This window comes from Trichoderma reesei (assembly GCF_000167675.1).
Source record: "Trichoderma reesei QM6a unplaced genomic scaffold TRIREscaffold_16, whole genome shotgun sequence".
NCBI lineage: Eukaryota > Fungi > Ascomycota > Sordariomycetes > Hypocreales > Hypocreaceae > Trichoderma > Trichoderma reesei.
Window position 1 is genome coordinate 208159 of NW_006711163.1, and position 19385 is coordinate 227543.

Consider the following 19385-nt stretch of genomic DNA (forward strand, 5'->3'; position numbering starts at 1 on the left):
GGTGATAGAGACGCAGAACAAGATGCATAGCAAGCGCTCATACGACGCGCTGCCTTTAATCTATAATACAATACAAGCTACTAGCTACCTAGTTCAGGCTACCCTGACATTGTGATATCATTGAATTGGCAGTTATTCAAAATTGACGTTGATATACGTTGGAAGCTGTGCCGTGAAGACTACCCAGTTTGTTTGCCCATGCTCTGAGTCTGGACGGGGAGCGACTTCTCAAATGTCTCATTGACTTTCTCGGGTAGAGGAGGCGGAGAGAGTTGACCGTTTGATGTTGGCTACTGTAGCGTACCTCCGTCGTACCCCGATATCCGATCTACGTAGTAGTGCTGCCCCAATTCAGCTTATGGAATACCGGCGGGGAACCTGTGCCTGGTCAGCGCCATGGCTGACTGTGGGCGCGCACAGACCACAGTTTGTTTTCGGATGATTGAATAAGGTACGGTTGATCCCACGTCTCCAATCGGATCCTGTTCTCGCCATCTCGAACCTTGGAGGCCTTGAGAAGTTGCCTGTTGAGGACAATGATGACATGTTCGCACCTATGCACTTTGAAGCTTGATACTTCAAGACTTGGAGTGTCGGATATCGAAGCCAACAGGCGAGTTTGCGGTCGGATGAGCATCAACTTGCTCACCACCCTCCCACCCGCTCGTTCATCATAAGCCATCCGAAAGCATTGATTCGCCGATACGAAGACCGTGATCCCTTGCATACATTCCTCTCGCGAACCAGCCGTCCCTACATGAACTACGGCCGACAACAGGAGCAGCGATCCGCTCAGATGCTGCGGGCGGCAAAATGTCAATCGCCGAGCGGATGATGCAGCCGGGTGGTCGAGACCAACGGCGGAGACGGAACGCCTTGGCCCGAGGTTGGACTTGGCCATGCTTCTCGCTGGGATTCGGTAATACCCATGGCCTTGAGGAATGAGGACAAGCGCATCTATAAATCTCTTGTACACGAAGCGGAGGCCACCCTGTTTTCCCCTATGGGAACGTAAGAGCATCAAAAGTTCCTCTTATCCAGCAGCGTCCATCTGCTGAGGCACCTTCGCGGTTGGTGCTTTGGCTCTGCTGTTTCTGGCGGGCTGGTGTCTCACAACTTCCCAGGATGTGGAGAGAGGCATGCTGCTGCTATACTTGGGCCGTGTGCTACAGCAGCAGCAGGTTCGCGGCAGGGGACCGAGGGGACAAAGCTGCTTGATGTCTCGCGTCAGTCGGTGTACCTGGACTCGACGTTTCGTGGCTTCGTCTTGCCGTTCCATCTTTCGGGCCCATTTGTGGGTTTTCCAGTCCCCCTGTATGATGCTTTTCCGGATATTTTCACTCTTGAACTATCCTGCAGAGGAGGGAAACTGACGCTGGCCAACAATGGTTGCTCTCGACTGTGTATCAGTAAAGGTCCCGTGGTTCAATGGTAAGTGGTGTGCCATGACTGTATCTAGGCCACATCTCTCGGCGCTCTATTGTTGCTTCGAGCGAAGGTGGACGTCCATATCCATGGTCGAGACCTTTGTCTCAGTAGCACAATGGCCATTTTCGGAGTATCATCCGTCTGTGAGACTCAACAGTCGTTGGTCTTGACCTTGACACTCACACAAAGTCGAGGCCCTTGGCAGGCCCATGCAGCATATGACAACATGACACTAGGTGTCACGCTTGACAAAAGGCCCTGGATGAAGCTGGAGCATCGACATCTGCTGCCTGCGGCATCTACTTGCGCGTGTTTGAATGCCTCAGCCGCTGATCCAAAGGTGCCATGGCTGCACGACCCGCTCTAAGCGTGTCGATACAACTTATTTCTTCCAGTCTCGACTACAGGATGAGTTCCAGTCCGATATGTAGAGGTACCATTTGAGCAGCCATCTTGTAACAGGCTCTTGCCCAAGCTACCTTGCCTCATCAGCCCCTTGGGTGACTCCAGGCCTTTGTGCTAGAGGCAGTCGAGCTTCAACCCAGACTCCAGCTCTTGTCTCAGACCCAACGGCAGAAGCCAGGTTGTGCGACACTGACGTGAGGAGACCCGAGGTCAAGACATAAAGTCTCCTCAGCCCCCCCCAGACAGTTGTGTACCCTTTCTTTATACCTCCTGCAAGTGTCTTTGATCCTTTCCACCCGGGGTGCAATAGATTCTCCGGCTGTTGGGCCACGGCAGAACACGCGGAGAGAAAGAGACATTGGAAGCTCGGAGACTGCAGTCATGTCAGAGCAGGCCGAAAGACCTGTCGCCGCGGCAATGGCAATGGGCGGCGTCCTAGGCGAAAAGACTGGCGTGAGTTGTTTCTGGAATCCCAAGCATGCGAGATGGACGACTAACACTCATACCTCGATAGACTCACAACGAATCCAGCGAGGTGCCCCCTTTCGCGGGAGAGGATGTGACTGCGGAGAGGGACCTCCACGTGACGGAGGATGACCTGCAAGAGGCCAAGGAGCTTGCAGCAAGCTACTCTCTCGATGAAGTGCGAAGTGTAAGTCCTCATGACATATCCGGCAGCCCGATCCAAAGATATTGACTACTAGAGTCTTGCTCCCTCAACAGCTCCTGACTACCTTTCATCGGCTCCACAAGAGGGACCCCAACTTTCCCCTGGACGTCATCGAGAAGATTGAGGACTTTCTGAGTATGCTGCTAGAGCTTTTCAAAGTTCATTGAATCACGCCGTGCTCTAACCAGTCGTCTGCAGACAACGAGAACATTGCAAATGAGCCTGCCATGTATGAGCAACAAATCTCCGAGATGAAGATCCAGGCCGCTCTCATTGTCACCAATAGCCCCTATGCAGAGGTCCGGAGTGTCGTCTCCCCCCACGACGACCCTACCATGCCGTGTTCGACCATTCGAGCGTGGATCCTGGGCATTATGTTCTCCGGCGCCATTGCCTTCATCAACGGCTTCTTCAGCATTCGCCAGCCGGCCATTGCGGTCACGTCCAACGTCCCTCAGCTACTGGCCTATCCCCTGGGGAAGATGATGGAGTGGTGGCTGCCCGACGTGGGCATCACTCTCTTTGGTATCCGGCACAGCTTGAATCCTGGCCCGTTCAACCGAAAGGAGCACATGCTCATCACGCTGATGGCCAGCATTGCAAAGAGCACGCCGTATACTCAGTACATCGTCTGGATCCAGTTTCTCCCACAATTCTTCAACCAGCGGTGGGCCATCAACTTTGGCTACCAGATCCTGATTGCTCTGTCGAGCAACTTTATCGGCTACAGCCTGGCTGGAATCTGCCGCAGGTTTCTCGTATACCCGTCCTACTGTGTTTGGCCGCAGGCTCTCGTCACCATTGCGCTGAACAGTGCTTTCCACACAGAGGGCAACTCTCCAGCATCAGGTCCCTTTGGGAAGATGTGGCGAATGTCCCGGTTCAGGTTCTTCTTTTATGCCTTCACGCTCATGTTTGTCTACTTTTGGTTTCCCAACTACATCTTTCAAGCATTGGGCACCTTTAGCTGGATGACCTGGATCGCCCCGGACAATGCCGACTTGACTCGCATCACGGGCTCGAACAACGGCCTCGGCATCAACCCGGTGCCCACCTTTGACTGGAACGTCCTGACTTACAATCTCGACCCGCTGATGGTGCCGTTGTTCAGTACGATCAACTTGTTCATCGGTATGCTGCTGACGTCGGTGATTATCATCGCAATCTATTACACCAACACGTATCACACTGCCTATCTACCGATCAACTCCAACCATCCGTACGATCACTTTGGCAAGCGCTACAACGTCAGTGCGATCCTCGACGACAGGGGCATCATTGACGTTGAAAAGTATCAAGCCTATTCGCCGCCATATCTCTCCGCTGCCAACGTCGTCAACTACATGTTCTTTTTCAGCATCTATACTGCTGCTTTGACGTATGGCTTACTGTACCACAGGCTGGAGATTACCATGGGGTTCAAAGACCTTGTCAACAGCTTCCGCCCCTCGAAGAAGGCAGAGGTCGAGCAAGGACAGGTCCTGGACGTGCATAACCGTCTGATGAAGAAGTACCGGGAAGTGCCAGAGTGGTGGTACATGATTGTGCTCGTTGTGAGCGTTGCGCTGGGCTGCGCGGCGATTGCTTGCTGGCCAACGCACACCAGCCCCGGCGTCGTCTTTTACGGCATCGCCCTGTGTCTGATCTTCATGATCCCGACGGGCATCATCTACGCCATGACGGGCATCGAGGTGACGCTCAACGTGCTGGCCGAGTTCGTCGGCGGGTCGTTTGTGCAGGGCAACGCGCTGGCCATGTGCTTCTTCAAGACGTACGGCTACGTGACGTGTTCCCACGCGCTGTCCTTTGCCAACGACCTCAAGATTGCGCACTACGTCAAGATCCCGCCCCGGATCACCTTTTTCGCGCAGATGGTGCCGACGCTGGTCTCGACGTTTGTCTGCGTCAGCATCGTCTCGTACCAGGTGCACCTCAGGGGCGTCTGCACGCCGGACGCGCCCTTCCGCTTCACGTGTCCCGGCGAGAACACCTTCTTCACCGCCGCCGTCCTTTGGGGCACCGTCGGGCCCAAGAGGATCTGGGGCGTGGGCGGCCAGTACTCGGCGACGCTGCTGGGGTTCCCGCTGGGCGCGGCCGTCGTGGTCCTGTTCTGGCTTCTCGGGAGGTGGTGTCCCAAGAGCCGGGTGCTTCGCGCGACGCATCCCGTTGCCCTGCTCAACGGCGGCATCTTGTGGGCTCCGTACAACATGACCTATCTGCTCCCTGCGGTGCCGGTGGCGCTGCTCTCGTGGGTGTATATCAAGGGCCGGTTCTTGGCTCTGTGGTCAAAGGTAAGCAAGCGCCTTGGACATGGGAAGGGGGGGGGGGGTTCACTTTAGGCTACTGTTTTGACAGAGGAAATCCATATATATATATATATATATATAAGGGGGAAGAGATTTTGCTAATTCGTTTGGTTTATTAGTACAACTTTGTGCTGTCTGCCGCGTTTTCGGCGGGCATCGCCATCTCGGCCATTGTGCAGTTCTTTGGCGTCACGTATCAGGGCGTCACGATTGACTGGTGGGGGAACAGCGTGGTGAGCATGGGATGCGAGGATCATGATTGCATTCTCAAGACGTTGCCTGAGGGAGAGTATTTTGGGCCTGCCCCTGGGAGTTATAACTGAGCGTGTAAAGGAGGAGGAGGAGGAGGTCGAGCAAGCACGTAGATGGGAAGAAGCGAGTTATTGCGTCTTTGGTGATTTTCAAGTCGAGATCCCCCGTTGTATCTATTGTTGCATCTCTTGTTGCTGAATATCTGGGGTTATTGATCCGACTGCATCTTGGTCAGTCGGTCGTTGCTGAGCAAGCCATTCAAATGACCTCTTCTTGTCGACTTCTATACCCTTTTCCACGTCTAGATACATACACGATAGTCTCGCTAATATGAATCTCACCCTCGTAGAATCATTATTCATTCCTAATGACTTGCATACTATACTATAATCATTTCTGACAGCTTGTATACTATGCCTGGTTCGAATCAAAGCCCCAAACAGACATTCAAGCAGCCACGGCAGACGTTGCCCGCTCTTCCCAACTGTTCAAAGGTATGCATACTACTTGAAGGTTGTTTGTTCAGCAATGACCTGCAGCAGCCCATCACATCAAAAACTCTGCCGAGGTTCCGAACAAGGGGGGGCCTTTCCCGAGTCTCCAATTAGTATGTACGATAATACGCCCTAGTGTTTTGGAGATCAAGGGGGGGGGGGCACCCTCATGACTCGTTTGCACATGGCCAGTGTGAGCATCATCAGATTCAATTATACTTTTGTGTGTTATTGACAGACCATATCAAGGAATCTTGTTCTTACTATCCTTGACTTCACTCTTGTTAATACCTTTTATAGATCTGAATGAGCAAGCTACGTGAGGGTTGATCCTATCAAGTTGTGTGTATTCCGGACAAGGGGCACTTCAGCTGGAGATGTGCTTAGCTCCGGGATTTTTTTTTAGGTCTCATCCCATCGCTCCACTCGCGAATCCAATTCTTTTTCTTCTTCGTTTTGCTTCATGCTTCATGCTTCATGCTCCATCAAGTTCGGCAGGGCCTACGATACTAGTAGTAGTAGAGTCGATTGTGAAAGGTCCCGTGGGACTTGGGGTTCAATGCATGCCTCATGGTGAGTTTCATGACGCCGAGGCCAAGACTGCAAAAGTGGCGATTGTACGGTATAGCTGCAAGGGGTGGAGTGGCAAAAGACGCGGAATTTGTCCAGACGGGCAGCACACCTGAACGACAAGAGCCTTTCGTGCAGCAAAAAGGGAAAAGGGGGGGGGGAGGGGCACAAGTGATGCTGTGACTGATGGAATGGACAGTCTGCCGATGCAAACTCACCTTGTAGAGCAACGTATTCATCCCATCAACACACCTTTGGGACTCACCTGCGACTCCAGCACTCCGTATCTCAGGCAGCAAAGCAGGGCTTTCCATGGCCAAACCGAGTCTAGAAGCCCCCCCCGTGGCTCGGCGATTGCCTGAACGGGATCGCATTAGTGGCGTCTCATCTCGAAATACCCGAAAGGCGACGGGCAGACTAGAGCCACCAGAGAGAGAAGTCGGCCCATGATCCCTCCCAGCTGCGCGGAAATAGAAAAAGGGCGCCGTCGCCGTCGAGACGCGACTTTGCTTCGTGTCAGTCCAACTCCCGTCGTTGCAAGTCGCTCGCTCGCTCATCATCCGCAAGATCGCCCACCCCGGTGATCGTCCATTCTTTCGACTTCTGCCGCTCAAACGTCCAGGCACATCACATTGCCAAATCGACTCCGTCCCAGATCCAAGTCTCCGATTCTCTCTAATAATCTCCCCCCAATAACAAAATGGCCGTTCGATCCCTCGTCGCGACCCTCCTGCTGGCCTCGTCCGCCCTGGCCAAGACGGACCTCGCCGGCTGCACCTACACCGACGTCGTCGTCTTCCCCAGCGGCCGGCCCTCGTACGAGGCCTACGGCAGCCGCATCTGGTACGTGCCCGGCTCCGGCGAGCTGTGCGAGTTCCTCGACTGCGGCGGCGGCCGGGCTCCCCCCAAGACCACCGTGCCCGGCTGCCCGCTGTACTCGGGCACCGAGACGTACTCGCCCAGCTACCTGGACCTGCACACCAAGGCTGCCGCCGCCGGCTCTGCCACGGCCACGGGATCGTCGTCGGGCGCGTCCACCACCACCGCCGCCGGCGACGCCCAAGTGACGTCGCAGCCCACCGCCGCTCCGGCCACGACCTTTGAGACGTCCGTGTCCGAGACTGCGTCCGAGGCCAGCACCACCAGCGCCGTCGTGCCCGTCCAGTCCAGCTCGTCTGCGTCGTCCACGGCCACTGCTTCCCAGGGCCTGACCACGGGCGCCCCCGGCCGCAACAGCACCGTCACCGGCTCTCGCCCTACCAGCACCTTCACCACCAACGGCGCTGCTCCCACCGCCGGCGCTGCCGTCCTCGGATCTTTCCTGATTGCCGGCGTTGCGGCCGTTGGTCTCCTGTAGAAGGGATGCAGGGATGCTGTTTGACTGACGAACCATGTATGTAATGATGCAGAGGAGAGGAGAAGGGAGGAGAGTGGCAGTGGTAGCTAGAGGAGAGAATTAATGCCTTCAATGACAAAACGAGCCCTTGTTGGGAACTTCTTGTCTGGACAGTTGGTGTGTCTGCTTTCTGCCTGCGTCATGATGCCATGGTAGCACCAGTAACTATCAGTTGTCCGCACGGGATAGCATCATGTTGTGCAGTATGTGAGACGAGTGCCTGTAGATACATACCCAAGTCCATCGACGAATGAACAACGGCTGCATGCAAATGCCGTGGCTTCTTGTCCAGCTGTTGATGCAGCATCACGAGTCCTAATCAAACAGCAGATGCAGCAGTAGTAGGTAAGAATCCAGCAGTGTGACAAACGGCAAGCAAGGCAAGCCATCTGTTATTATGTAAGTCGGCAGCTTCACCCCCGTCCCAACACGGCTAGACGCAGATGAGATAGGTACCTACTAACCTACCTTACCTAACACGCACCTCAGGTACGTACCTCAACTACCTTACCTTAGATCTCCCCTCCCCTTTGAATCTGTCTAATCCGGAAGAGGCGTCTATCGTGTAAAAGAAACTTCCATGTCTGAAGCGGTGATTGAGCTGTTGTGCGCACATACCTTACCTACTTACCTAGGTACATACAAGTAACCTTGCAGAGCCATGCCGTCATACATACGGTGGGAAACAAGCTGTTGTCTCGATTCGGCGAAAGGGGGCTGCCATCACTGTGAGCAACATGCATGTAGTAACTAACATACCTAGTATTACGAGGGATGGACGAGGGCTTCGTCTTCACCGACCATCTCTTGTCAGTCTCAGCCCTGGCGCAAGGAGGAGCATAAGCAGCGAACCAGGGATCAGCCATCTGGTCCTTATCGTCACGGCCGTCGAGCCGATAGTAGGTAGCAATGTCTGGGGTAATAACAGCAGTACTGTACATACAAGGTAGTACGTACCAATGCAAGCATCAAACAGTCATCCCAGTAATAGTACCTATTATTATCACCTTGACCTCCAGACATCCCCCCAGTCCAAAAAAGCCATGCACCACCCCAACCAACCCCCGTTTTTTCTACCATTAATCGCTGTTTTCGGCATCTATCCAGTGTCTTTTCCGTCCCACCCATGCCGTCAGACCGGTTCGGGGACCCGCGTCGAATTAAAACCCCACACACATCAACTCACACTCACACTCAACTTACATACCAGGTACTTGATCATATTACAGCACCACATGCCATTTGGCGTCCAGCCAGTAATACAGCAACTTGTAACAAGTAGGAATTGGCGATCCGGTCGGCGTTTGTTCCGGGCTTGCGATCACGGGTTTCAAAAGCCGGCCAGACAAGAGAAACACGCGCGGACGATGGCAAGTACTAGTATGTAATGATTGCCTAAGAGTTACTGCTTCTGGGCTGCTGGGGGGGGGGGGGGGGGAGGCGAGGAGGGGAGGAGGAGGAGGGGGTCATGCTGCGGTTTAGCTGAAGACGCAGGGCCAGCCGGACGATCAACTGGCCAGACCAGCCATTTTTAATGCAATCAGCCATGCGCTCCCTTTTCTGGGGGTGACAACAAGTTGCCGATTGGGGAGGCCAGAATGCCCGGGCCTTGGCGGCTAGTGGTTGATGGCTGCTCCGATGAAGATACTTGGTTGGAGACTCTTCGGGGAGTCAATGAGCATAATACCAATCAAAGAAAGATGAGAGAAGAGAAGGAGGAAGATAAAATGTTGAAAAGAACAAAGCAGGACAAACAAAGAAGAAGAAGCCCCTTGGAAAACGAAAAATTGATCCCATCACCATCGTCATCCGGGCCTCCATCACCGCCGACCTTCCTCATCCCGCTCTCCCGAAGCACCCGCCTTCTCCGCCGAACATCTCTTTTCGATCAGATCTCCCCCATCTTCCAGCCCTTTGCCCAGATCGAGTACCCGGGTACCTTATTCTATGCTACATTCTGAGCCGCCGATTCGCATGCTGGTTGGCTTTGGCACTTGTGAGTGTATAAGTGTGTGTGTGTATATGTGTGTGTATGTGTGTATACTGTAATACTCCATGTCGTAGCCACATACAAAAGCCAAGAAGCAGCGCACATGACAATCCAAGGCGAGAGAGAGAGTGACAATCCCCCCCCCAAACCATCGGATAACGTAAAGCCACATTCAACTGTGTCATTCAGTCTAAAAAATCCCCGTCCAAAAGAGCCGCAGCTAACCGTCTAGCTTGGACGAGAAAAGCTACGCCACACGATTGGCTCTCAATGCATTTGGGGGGAAAACAAATGTACCTTGCGTCGTATTATGCACGTACTACTTGCCTACTTTGTCCCCGATGTTTCTCAATCTAGGTCATTCACGCAGTAGGTAATCAGACGGAGTTGGCCGGGGGGAAAAGAGAAAGAAAGAAGCAGGGCGGAAGGCGGGAGGATGGGGAAAAGTCAGGTAAAGATAAACGTCCAGGGGTGGAGAGCAAACAGAGGAAGCATGATGGACCAGGGGGAGGGGTGTTTAGGAGGAGGAGGAGGGTGGTTGACTTGAGCTTGTCGTTCCGCCGACCTTTTAGACTTATATCGTACTGCTACCACGCCGCCATCATCTTCTCCATTCCTTCCCTCCCCTTCTATAAACCACAGTCCGTCCATTCTCTACTGCTGGAAGAAGAAGAAGAAGCAAATAAAAGAGAACCTTAGACATAGAGCTATAACGCCAAAGAGCCACCCGTCCAGTCCAACAAAACAAATCAGAGAAATCGAGAAAAACCGCAACACACAACCTCAGCACAGCAATCAACAACAAACCATGGGCTCCCTCGTCTCAACAATGAGCCCAAAGAGCTCCAAGGCCGCCGCCGCCGCCGCTGCTGCTACCGCCTCCCACCCAGAGGGCAAGCCGCGGTACTGGTACCGAGACAACTTCTTCCTCACCACCGACAAGGCCTATCTCGAGCCCCAGGCCGTCAACGCCGTCTTCGAGTCCGACCTCATGTGGTGGAACGACCCGCTGCCCGAGGACCAGATGCGCAAGATGCTCGCCAATTGCATGACGGTCAGCGTATACCACGTACCCGAGTCGGAGAAGCAGATGCAGAGTGCGTTCAGCCCACCCCTCTCAACCCTTCGTTTTCCCTTTCCCCTTTCCTTTGTCATTCCGTGGAGCGTGATAACTCTCACTTCTGGCCCAGACCTGGCCCGATTCCACGAGAAAACACCAAGCTGACCTCTGCCCCTTCCTCAACCAATAGCAAACGGCCCACCGAAACGCCCATACGGATCCGACATCAAGCTGGTCGGCCTCGCCCGCGTCATAACCGACTACGTCACCTTCGCCTACCTCACCGACGTCTTCATCGTCGAGGAGTTTCAGCGCCGCGGCCTCGCCAGCTGGATGATGCGCGGCCTCAAGGAGGTCGTCGACGAGTGGCCTCACCTGCGCGGCCTCGTCCTCATGACGCACGACAAGGCCGCCGCCAAGATGTACCAGCGCGAGCTCGGCGCCCTCGACTGGGACCAGGGCCCATCTGCCGGTCTGGTGCTGCTGGAGATGCCCGGCGGGGGCGTCAAGGATGTCCCGGAGGATCACAAATGAGGCTGCCGATGTCGATTGAAGAGCTCTTTTTATTCGTTTTTTTTTTCTTGATTCCCAGATCTTGTTTGTTTTGTTTGTTCTCATCATGTCGTCATGTCGGTTCAGCATTGCATAGTCTCGGTCGACACGTTTTCGACGGGCACGGGTAGTTTTCGCTTGCATATTGGGTCTCTTTTGCATTTTTGACTGTTTCCCCTTTTCGTCATTTTCTTTCATAGTTTGCAGCACGTGTTTCTACCTCGAAGGCTTAGATAGTCCAGCGCGCAATTCGAGCGCTCGCTTGTACGGCGGAGCAATTGGAGGTTGGACGGGGTCCAGGGAGACATAGTCCTCGGGCAGCTGGTAGGAGGCGTCGGAGTCAAAGGCTGATAGATCACCACAGGCAATAAACGGGGCAATCCAGCGTGCCCCATTATCCTTGTCGCTTTCCACCATCTCGTCGTAGACTTCCACTTCTGTGATTCCGCCCCCGTGAGATGCCGTCCGTGTCGATGCGACGCTGCAATCCCAGGTGCCTCTGGCCGACTGCATGGTCGCTTCGGCGACGATCGGCAGCTGCAACTCCCGCTCCCTCACCATCCGGTCCAGCCGCCGCCCTACCCCGAGCGGCTCCTCGAGGCTCGCACGGAAGCCCGCCGGCGGGCGAAAGTTGAGGCACACGATAAAGGCCTCGACGCTGCTGGCTCTGCTGCTCCTGGGCTTGGCGACAATGACTTTTTCGAAGAAGATCTTGAGCTGCGCGTACAGGACGTCGACATTGCGGCCGCGGAAGATTTTGGCGACAAACTTGCCGCCGGGGCGGAGGACGCAGAGGGCGAGGTTGAGCGCGGCGAAGAGCAGCTGCGACTGGACGTAGATGTCGAGGTCGTGCAGGCCGGTGACGTCCGGGGCGCCGTCGCTGAGGACGAGATCGACCGGGTGCTGGGCCGCCTGGGTGTTTTCGGCGGAGGAGGAGGCGTCGTAGGACGGGTCGAGGGCGGAGAGGAGGAGCGGGACGGTGGCGGGGTGGGTGATGTCTGCGCGGAGGGTGGTGATGCCGGCGAGGGGAGAGATGGGCTGGAGGTCGATGGAGACGATTTTGACGTCTGGGTTCGTTGTCGTCGTCGTCGTTGCTGCTCCGGCTGCCGTTTCAGATGTCGACGATGCTGATGTTGATGTTGGCGATGATGATGACGTTTCTCTTTCTATGGCCTCCCTCTGCTCGGGCGTAAAGGCCTCGGGGAAGACGCCGAGCATCTGCTGCCGCACTCGGGCATCGCGATCCTGCCATGCCGAGCGGCCAAACTTTTCGCCCTTGATGAGCACGCGCGAGAGGACCTGCGACCAGGAGCCCGGGGCGGCGCAGAGGTCGACGACGCGGGTGACGTTGGAAAAGAGGTCGAATTCTACAAAGGTGTGCATTTCTGTGTTTTAGTTGCGGCGCTTTTGAAGGGTACGATATGGGAGGTTTTTGTTGGTGGTGGTGGTTGTTGTAGACTGACTGACTGACCTTCGTCGAGTTGGAGGAGCTTGAAAGCGCTTCTTGCGCGCCAGCCTTGCTCTTTGGCGAGGCGGTAGTAGGCGTCGCGCTTGTCTTTGGAGGATTTGCCCATGGCAGTCGGGTTTTGCTTCTCCTACCTCTGAATTTTCTTTTTGCTGCTGCAGAGGAGGGAGGGCGTATGGTTTGAGGATCAGTGGACGGATGTGATAAGTCGAGATGGTTGTATGTCCGACTTTTTTTTTCCTGCCCCGCGATGTCAACTTTTTGGTGGTGTGGTGGGGGCGGGTCTCTTCATCTCTACTACTACCTTACCGTACCTAGGTACTATAGGCACCTGAGGTAGTGCTCAATCTACCCTGCATTAAAGGGGGAGAGATTCGGCGTTCAGTATGAATTAATTCAATTGAGCTTTTAAAGAGTTTGACAGCTGTTAATTATACGTTTTCAAGTTTTCATCAAGGTAGAAAAGGTAGAAGCTCTTATGCATACTGTAAATTTTGGAGAACATGGTATATGATCGGGCATTGAAGCTCACTACCTAGGTAGGTAATACATCCCTTCCCGTATCTTGGCAAAAAAGTGTCAACTTCATGCTGGCTGTCTCCTCGCCTGAATCAATGTGTTGCTGACCATTATCTAAATATACACCTGTATGATCGACATGCTGGAAACGCTACATGGAAACATCATCACCGTCTATGCAATCCCAAACTCGCCCCCTACCACGTCCAACGCGTCTCTCAAAAGCGATAGCACCTTTTCGTCGCCTTGCACCCCTAATGCCTTGACAATCAAGGGATACAACCTGAGCAAATGCTTCCTGCCTTCGCTCACTGCCCCCTCCAGAGGCCGTATCGCCTCGCCCTGGCTCTGCAGGCCAACCAGCTTCTGCAACGTCCAGAGCAGTTCTTTCCTCTGGCTCAAGGGCTGTGGCATCTTGCCCCGGAGCGGCTGGTCAGACACGTACGCGCGAAGCGTCAACGCGCATCGCAAAAGCAGGAACGGGGCCGCGGTACACGCAATGCGTGTTCTCGCAGCCGAGTAGTCCTCCTTGAGCTTGGTGTTGGAGGGCTTGTGGGCAGCCGGCGCCTCAGTGGAAACAAGCAGGAAGAGCTCCTCGAATGCGACATAGGCCATCTTTGTGCGCTGGGTGGGTGGCACCGACACGGTAAGTCCAGCTCGTGGCTGGTACAATTCCGACAAGCCAGCTCCTCCGTCGTCAACGGCGAGCTTGTCAGCCAGCGGGGGCTCGTGGATGATGGACCATCTAAATAGGCTCTTGGTATATGCGCTCCGAGTCTCCTCCTTCACTCTGTCCGATCCGATGCCTGGAATAATCAATTCCACCAATTTGTGGAACCATGCAATGTCTGCTGCTTCATCCTCCGCAATGTTTGTCCCAGGTGGTGGGTTGCCGCAATCCGCGCTCAGAATACCATCTGCAACGTCGGCAATCAGCTGCCAGATGCCTTGGATTGTGTCGGTAGGAATATCAAGATCGTCGAGTTTCGATAACGTTGCCTCTATGATGGCTAATGCTGTCGAAGTAGCCAGTTTCCAGGGCTGGGATGACTTTGTTGTAATGGGAAATTGATATTTGAGAGCAATAGGCCTGAGAAGAGCCGATAATGCTGCACTGACTGCGCCGCTCGTGTAGATATCCGGATCAGTTGAGTGGCTGACTACGAGGCCCTCCAACATTTGCATACTGGCCTTCGACATGGCAACATATGTCCTCTTTGACTGCGGCTGCGACTCGTAGTCTTGGTCATACGCCAAAGTCACAAAGTCAGACACTTGAATAATCAACGCCGACGGAACGCCGCTAATATCGGTGCGAATCATCTTGACGGCATCCAGAACCTGTGCCTGGAGCTGCGTCAGGTTATCAATATCGGTGGCATAGCTGCTCACGGATGCCTCCTCGACGGTGTGACGCAATAAGCCGAGAATCCGCTGCACTCTCTCCACAGTCAAATCAGGTTTGATCAGCCTGTAGACCTCACGGAGGGCAGCCACGTAGGCAATCAGGCAGGTTTGGTTGTCTTGGGGTTTCCCGCTGGGCGACCTTGTGATTGGGATGCCCCGAGACCACAGGTCCCAGGCGGCCCTGACTGTTGTTTCGTTGAAGATGGGCTTCTCCTCGTTTCCGGACTGAGAAAGCACGTGCCCCAATGTTTTGAAAGTTGCCGTGTTGATGTCTAGAATTTGGAAATCGAGCAGGGTGGCGAAATGTTCCAACAGCTCGTTCCAGAGCTCGTTGAAAGATGAATGCGCCGTAAGCACTTCAAGGTTGTTTGCGAGCAGTGTGGATATGCCGTTCAGCACAACAACTGCGGTATCGTGCCACTCTGTCCTATCGCCTTCGTCCACTTCTTCGTCTTGGGTACCTCGCAGCTCTTCTTCAAGCGAAGCGAGCAGCTTGAAGACCACGGATTTGATGCATATTGACCATGCTTCAGGACTGAGCCTCTCGCCATAGGCATCAAAGATTCGGAGCAGGGTCTGTATTGCGGTATTGCGAAGATCAGCCCTGTCATCTGAGGCGACGGCTGTGAGCCTTAACAGCAACAACATCCACAACGCTGCGTCAGATCCTCGGCCGCGATCTGCTGCTAAGCGCTCCAAGGCGTCGACATTTGCGTTTTGGAACAAGTCAATGGTAATGTCCAGCGACTTGTCGTTGCCGGATAAAAAGTCGGACAGGGTCCAAAAGAAGGTCACAGTCTGCGTGCAGACGACTCTAGTTAGCGATGCGAACCAGCATTGTCATGGGAACGTCTGATCTTACCGTCAATGCAATGTTGAGATCGTCGTCTTGAGAGCAGAACTTGTAGAGGGTATCGACCAAGATTAAGAAACAAGAATTGGGCAGCGATGCCAAGAAATCTGAGCAGATAAGTTGAAGCGAGCTGAAAGAGGATCGCACAAGCTTCGACGATCGTGTACCGAGGATGCGAGCGTTGATGACGGATTCTCGATCTGCCTGATCAGGTTCTCTTGTCGTGAAAACGCTCCCAATGATATCGAACGTGACGTCCCAGCCGCTGACGAGGGTCTGCCCGCAGTCCTCAATGACGCCTCGCAATCCATCAAGTATGATTCGATGAATCTCGACGTCGGTCGTCGCGTTTGCAACCGAAATGTCCCGGCCACGCTTCTGCAAGGGCTTCAACGAATCGCGAAGGCTTCCTAGCAAACGAAGTTGAATCGGCCCACGGATATCGGCAGGAAGTGTGCCTGCAGCGTTGGCTGCTTCAAGCACCAGCTTAGCCAGGATCTCTGACGCTCTGGTCCTGACCGGTGGACTGAGTACACCCCAATCCAGCATTTGGATTAGTTTCTGCACCACCATCTCCCAGCCCGACTCTTTCGGATCAAATCTCAACAACCGTTCCAAGTTGATCATGGCAATCTCCCCCAGCTTGGCTAGTGCAAACTGAAGTTCCTGATTGGATATTGTCGACTGGCCAGAGAAGCTGAGCACTCGCCGGTGTTGTCCAGATGAGGATCTCACGTGCTGCGCCTGCCGTGGCTCCTCTGTATTCTCAGACTTGGACTTGGCTTCGCCCTCGCCTGGTAGCAAACCGCATATTGCCTGAACCACTTCGACAAATGACTCGTTGGGAAAGTCAACACTGCTTTCTATTAACCTGGCCGCGGCCGTCTCGACGGAGCGGACTTCGCTGCCAAAGTTGGCCATGAGCGAGTTGCCTTCTGATTCGTTTTGATAGTCCTGCCCGCCGCGACTTATGGAGGAAGCTCTCCCGGGTGCTTTACCCGTAACGTAGAGCACAAAGTCCGCCTGTTGCAAAGTCTCTAGGATGATGCCCCAGGCATGCCCAAGCGTTGGCCCGAGTGCGATACCGAGGTTGAGCAGAGCTCGCAGGCAGAGGAGATTTCGGGTGTTGAGGGTTGTCGACGGGTCTAACGGCCCTTGCCGCTGCCTTTCCGTAGGACTAGACACTTGCGTCAGGTTCTCGACGCTCAAGAGACCACGGGCATTACTGAAGACGCTGTTCGAAGTCTCCGTAGGAGTAGTAGCCGTGCTAGACCGCGACTGGCCAGCATTGACGCAGGCGCTCAGGATGTTTGGAGGTACTGCAGCCTTCCCCAAGGTGGATAGAAACGCATCCCGCGGTGTAGCAAGTTGCATCAAGCCAGCCACGTGGGCAAATCTCTGGAATGCCCGAACCAAGCCATGGTAATACTCTGAGTCCAGAGAGGCATAAAGAAAGGTTGAGCAGGTGGCTAGGATAGCAGGCCAACACTCGGTGACAATGTCAGAACAGATCCTCACCTCCGAATAAGCAGGGTGGTCTTCGAGGTCCAGCGGATTGATGGGCACCGGGTTCTTCTTGAACGAGGCCGACCGTTCTCGCGGACCCTGAGATGAGCCTTCAGCTTCCAGCTGGGCGGGAGCAGGCGAGCTACGCCCCATGTCCTGCTTTGAGGCCTTTCTCCGAGCCCGGCTCTCGTTAGGGACCGTGAGCGGTAGAATGAACTTGGCAAGCCCATCTGATAGAGATGAGAGACAAGCCAGAATCAAACTGTAGATGTATGATTCGGGAATTGTCGGAGCCTCCGCTTTATCCAGCTGATCTATGCAGGGAACTCTAACAGAGCTCCACGCTACACTGATGCCTATGTTGGCGACCTCTGAGCCAACAGAGCCGCCGATGATTCCAGTCACACTAGTGGCTTCGATCAATGCTTGATCTGTGGATAAGTTGGAGCTGCCAGATGGATCAGCGACTGGCATCGTGGATTGATGGCCAAGGCCGATGACTGCCGGTTTCTCGGTGCTGAGCCGGACAAAAGTCGCAATGAGAGTCTTAATGATGTCCTTGTCGCCCTCCTTTGCGTCGTACATGGCAAATATGCGACGCACGAGAGCATGCTCGGCGAATATGCCACGGAACACCTCCATGCATAACGCCCGCTTCCAGATTGTGGTGTCCTGATCCAGGAGGGTTGTAAGGAGCGACAGCGCATCGCCGCACTCTGTAGGCAAGACGGTGATGTGACGGCGCAACAAGGTATAAAGGATGCGAACGAGCCTCACGGTTGTGGCGAACGATGGCTTTCCCCTGAGTGCACTCATCAGAAGAGGCATCACGCGTTCGCGAAGAATGTGCACCTGTTCAGGATGGGTGATGAAGACGGCGGCGTGGTTGGTAATGACCGATTCGATCAACTCTAGCCCAAATGTCTGCTGTAAGCCCGAGAACCGCAAGAACTCGGACCGCTGGTTCTCCGTCAAGAGACATAGATCGTTGAATATCTGCCACCGTTAGCCTCGAGCTCGATATATGCTCCGGCAGAGATGTTGCTTACACGATAGGCATCCAGTGCGGCCGCGCGGAGTTCTACCTTGCCATCGGCAGAGGGCGCCTCGCCTGCGATAGGGGCATCACCGCCAGTTTCTGTACAAATATTAGGGGATGCTTCTGCCATCTGCGCCAAAGGGGACTCACTGTCTTCAGCCACTACTTTGTCAAAGACAGACACGACGAGCTGCTGGAGCGTCGCGGCTGAGGTATTATTCACAATGGCATTCTTGCTACTTTGCAGGATGAAGCAGATATTCAGAGCAGTCACAAGAAGATCGCCATTCAAGTCCGCGGAGTAGTTCTGCAACAAGGATGGCAAGGCTTGCAAGATCTTCAGCTGCACGTCGAGCCCAGCCGACGATGCTTGCATCAGTGCTTCCAAGACCTGATTGAGCTTCGACCTAGGCAAAGCTTTGGCAACGATGAGCCTCTGCAGGCAGACGATGGCAATGCCCGTGAACTTTGCATTCTTGGTGCCGCATGCTATAATGAAGGGATTCACAAAGCTGGGCTTCTGCGAGAGCACTGGAGAGTCATTGTCAATGAGAGGTCACTTGGCTTAAGAGGATCCACTGGCGCATACACTCAGGAGCTGCAGTCTCGGGGACATTGCCGAGGCTCTTTAACTCTTCCAGAGACTTCTCAGCCGCCTAGATGAGGAGATGATCCAATGAGCTGACTGAATTGGTAAAATGAAAGGTCCAAAGCCAGGGAAAATATGCCTACCTGTCGAAGGTCACTGTGCTTCCTCTTGCTCTCCTGAATGAGATTAGCTAGCTCCGTGGCCAGAAGCTGCGTCGTCATCGTGGGTGAGGCCGAATCATCTGCCCATGGGCAATGGACGCGGGGGCAAGATCTGGATCGTTCCTGTGCAGCTTCGGCGACGCAAATAGGAGCGAATACTGCAGTCTCATGCTCCTCGCATAAGGTACTAGTAGGTAGAATCGGTGTCTTTCATGATCAAGGACAGCACAGCGTATCGGCATAGTGTAGCTGTTATGCCTGGTGCAGCAGCGCCGGCAGAACTCTCACCGCCTTTCGACGTTCCGTCATTTCTAGCCGTATCTGGACTAGGGCCAGCACCTCTTTAGATTCAGAGCTCCCCATAGTATTACCTAGTAGTACCTGCAAGCATGTCACTTGGATCTTGAATCACCCACTTGACGACCAACCGCACGGCTGCCTCAACGTCGCCACGAGGATCTGTTCAAATCAAACGGCGGAAGTCGAGGCGCCGAGGTCGGGCGAGGTGAAGACGACTTGATGCTTCTCACCTCATCATCCCTCATCCAGCGCAACGGCAACTCGAGAGACCTGAAGATGCGAGCCGTGGATTCGTAGCCGCGAAGAGTCGGCAGAGGCTCGATGACGGCATCAGATTGATCCATCGAAAGTCCTGGCAAATTGCCGGCTTGAACGATCCCAGCTTGACTTGGGCACCTGAGATGTCTAGGACTCCCACGCAAC

General features: G+C 54.4%; 7 protein-coding genes across 7 annotated transcripts; 4 read left to right on the top strand and 3 right to left on the bottom strand.

Annotated features, from left to right (window-relative positions):
• Window positions 1-1385: 1385 nt before the first annotated feature.
• Window positions 1386-1795, top strand: TRIREDRAFT_109486 (uncharacterized protein; the record flags this gene model as incomplete). Its single annotated transcript, XM_006967152.1, has 2 exons — window positions 1386-1431; window positions 1665-1795. The coding sequence occupies 2 exons, from the start codon at window positions 1386-1388 to the stop codon at window positions 1793-1795; spliced, it is 177 nt and encodes a 58-aa protein (XP_006967214.1).
• Window positions 1796-2214: 419 nt separating this feature from the next.
• TRIREDRAFT_109487 (uncharacterized protein) lies at window positions 2215-5132 on the top strand (the record flags this gene model as incomplete). The annotated part of the gene is made up of 5 exons (XM_006967153.1): window positions 2215-2368; window positions 2439-2485; window positions 2557-2638; window positions 2702-4794; window positions 4929-5132. The coding sequence occupies 5 exons, from the start codon at window positions 2215-2217 to the stop codon at window positions 5130-5132; spliced, it is 2580 nt and encodes an 859-aa protein (XP_006967215.1).
• Window positions 5133-6661: 1529 nt separating this feature from the next.
• On the top strand, window positions 6662-7598 carry TRIREDRAFT_122870 (uncharacterized protein). Its single transcript, XM_006967154.1, has one exon. It carries the CDS (start codon window positions 6826-6828, stop codon window positions 7480-7482), a length of 657 nt encoding a protein of 218 aa, XP_006967216.1. The 5' UTR covers window positions 6662-6825; the 3' UTR covers window positions 7483-7598.
• A 435-nt stretch (window positions 7599-8033) lies between these two features.
• On the bottom strand, window positions 8034-8743 carry TRIREDRAFT_109489 (uncharacterized protein; the record flags this gene model as incomplete). The annotated part of the gene is made up of 5 exons (XM_006967236.1): window positions 8034-8079; window positions 8140-8144; window positions 8199-8247; window positions 8281-8434; window positions 8725-8743. 5 exons carry the CDS (start codon window positions 8741-8743, stop codon window positions 8034-8036), a joined length of 273 nt encoding a protein of 90 aa, XP_006967298.1.
• Window positions 8744-10397: 1654 nt separating this feature from the next.
• TRIREDRAFT_33387 (uncharacterized protein) lies at window positions 10398-11021 on the top strand (the record flags this gene model as incomplete). Its single annotated transcript, XM_006967117.1, has 2 exons — window positions 10398-10608; window positions 10762-11021. Coding segments are annotated over 2 exons (471 nt in total), but the record flags the coding sequence as incomplete, so codon positions are not given.
• A 318-nt stretch (window positions 11022-11339) lies between these two features.
• TRIREDRAFT_65615 (Hypothetical protein) lies at window positions 11340-12697 on the bottom strand (the record flags this gene model as incomplete). Its single annotated transcript, XM_006967237.1, has 3 exons — window positions 11340-11604; window positions 11668-12490; window positions 12595-12697. 3 exons carry the CDS (start codon window positions 12695-12697, stop codon window positions 11340-11342), a joined length of 1191 nt encoding a protein of 396 aa, XP_006967299.1.
• Window positions 12698-13281: 584 nt separating this feature from the next.
• Window positions 13282-18288, bottom strand: TRIREDRAFT_109492 (uncharacterized protein; the record flags this gene model as incomplete). The annotated part of the gene is made up of 4 exons (XM_006967238.1): window positions 13282-15090; window positions 15377-17869; window positions 17923-18011; window positions 18063-18288. 4 exons carry the CDS (start codon window positions 18286-18288, stop codon window positions 13282-13284), a joined length of 4617 nt encoding a protein of 1538 aa, XP_006967300.1.
• Window positions 18289-19385: the final 1097 nt, after the last annotated feature.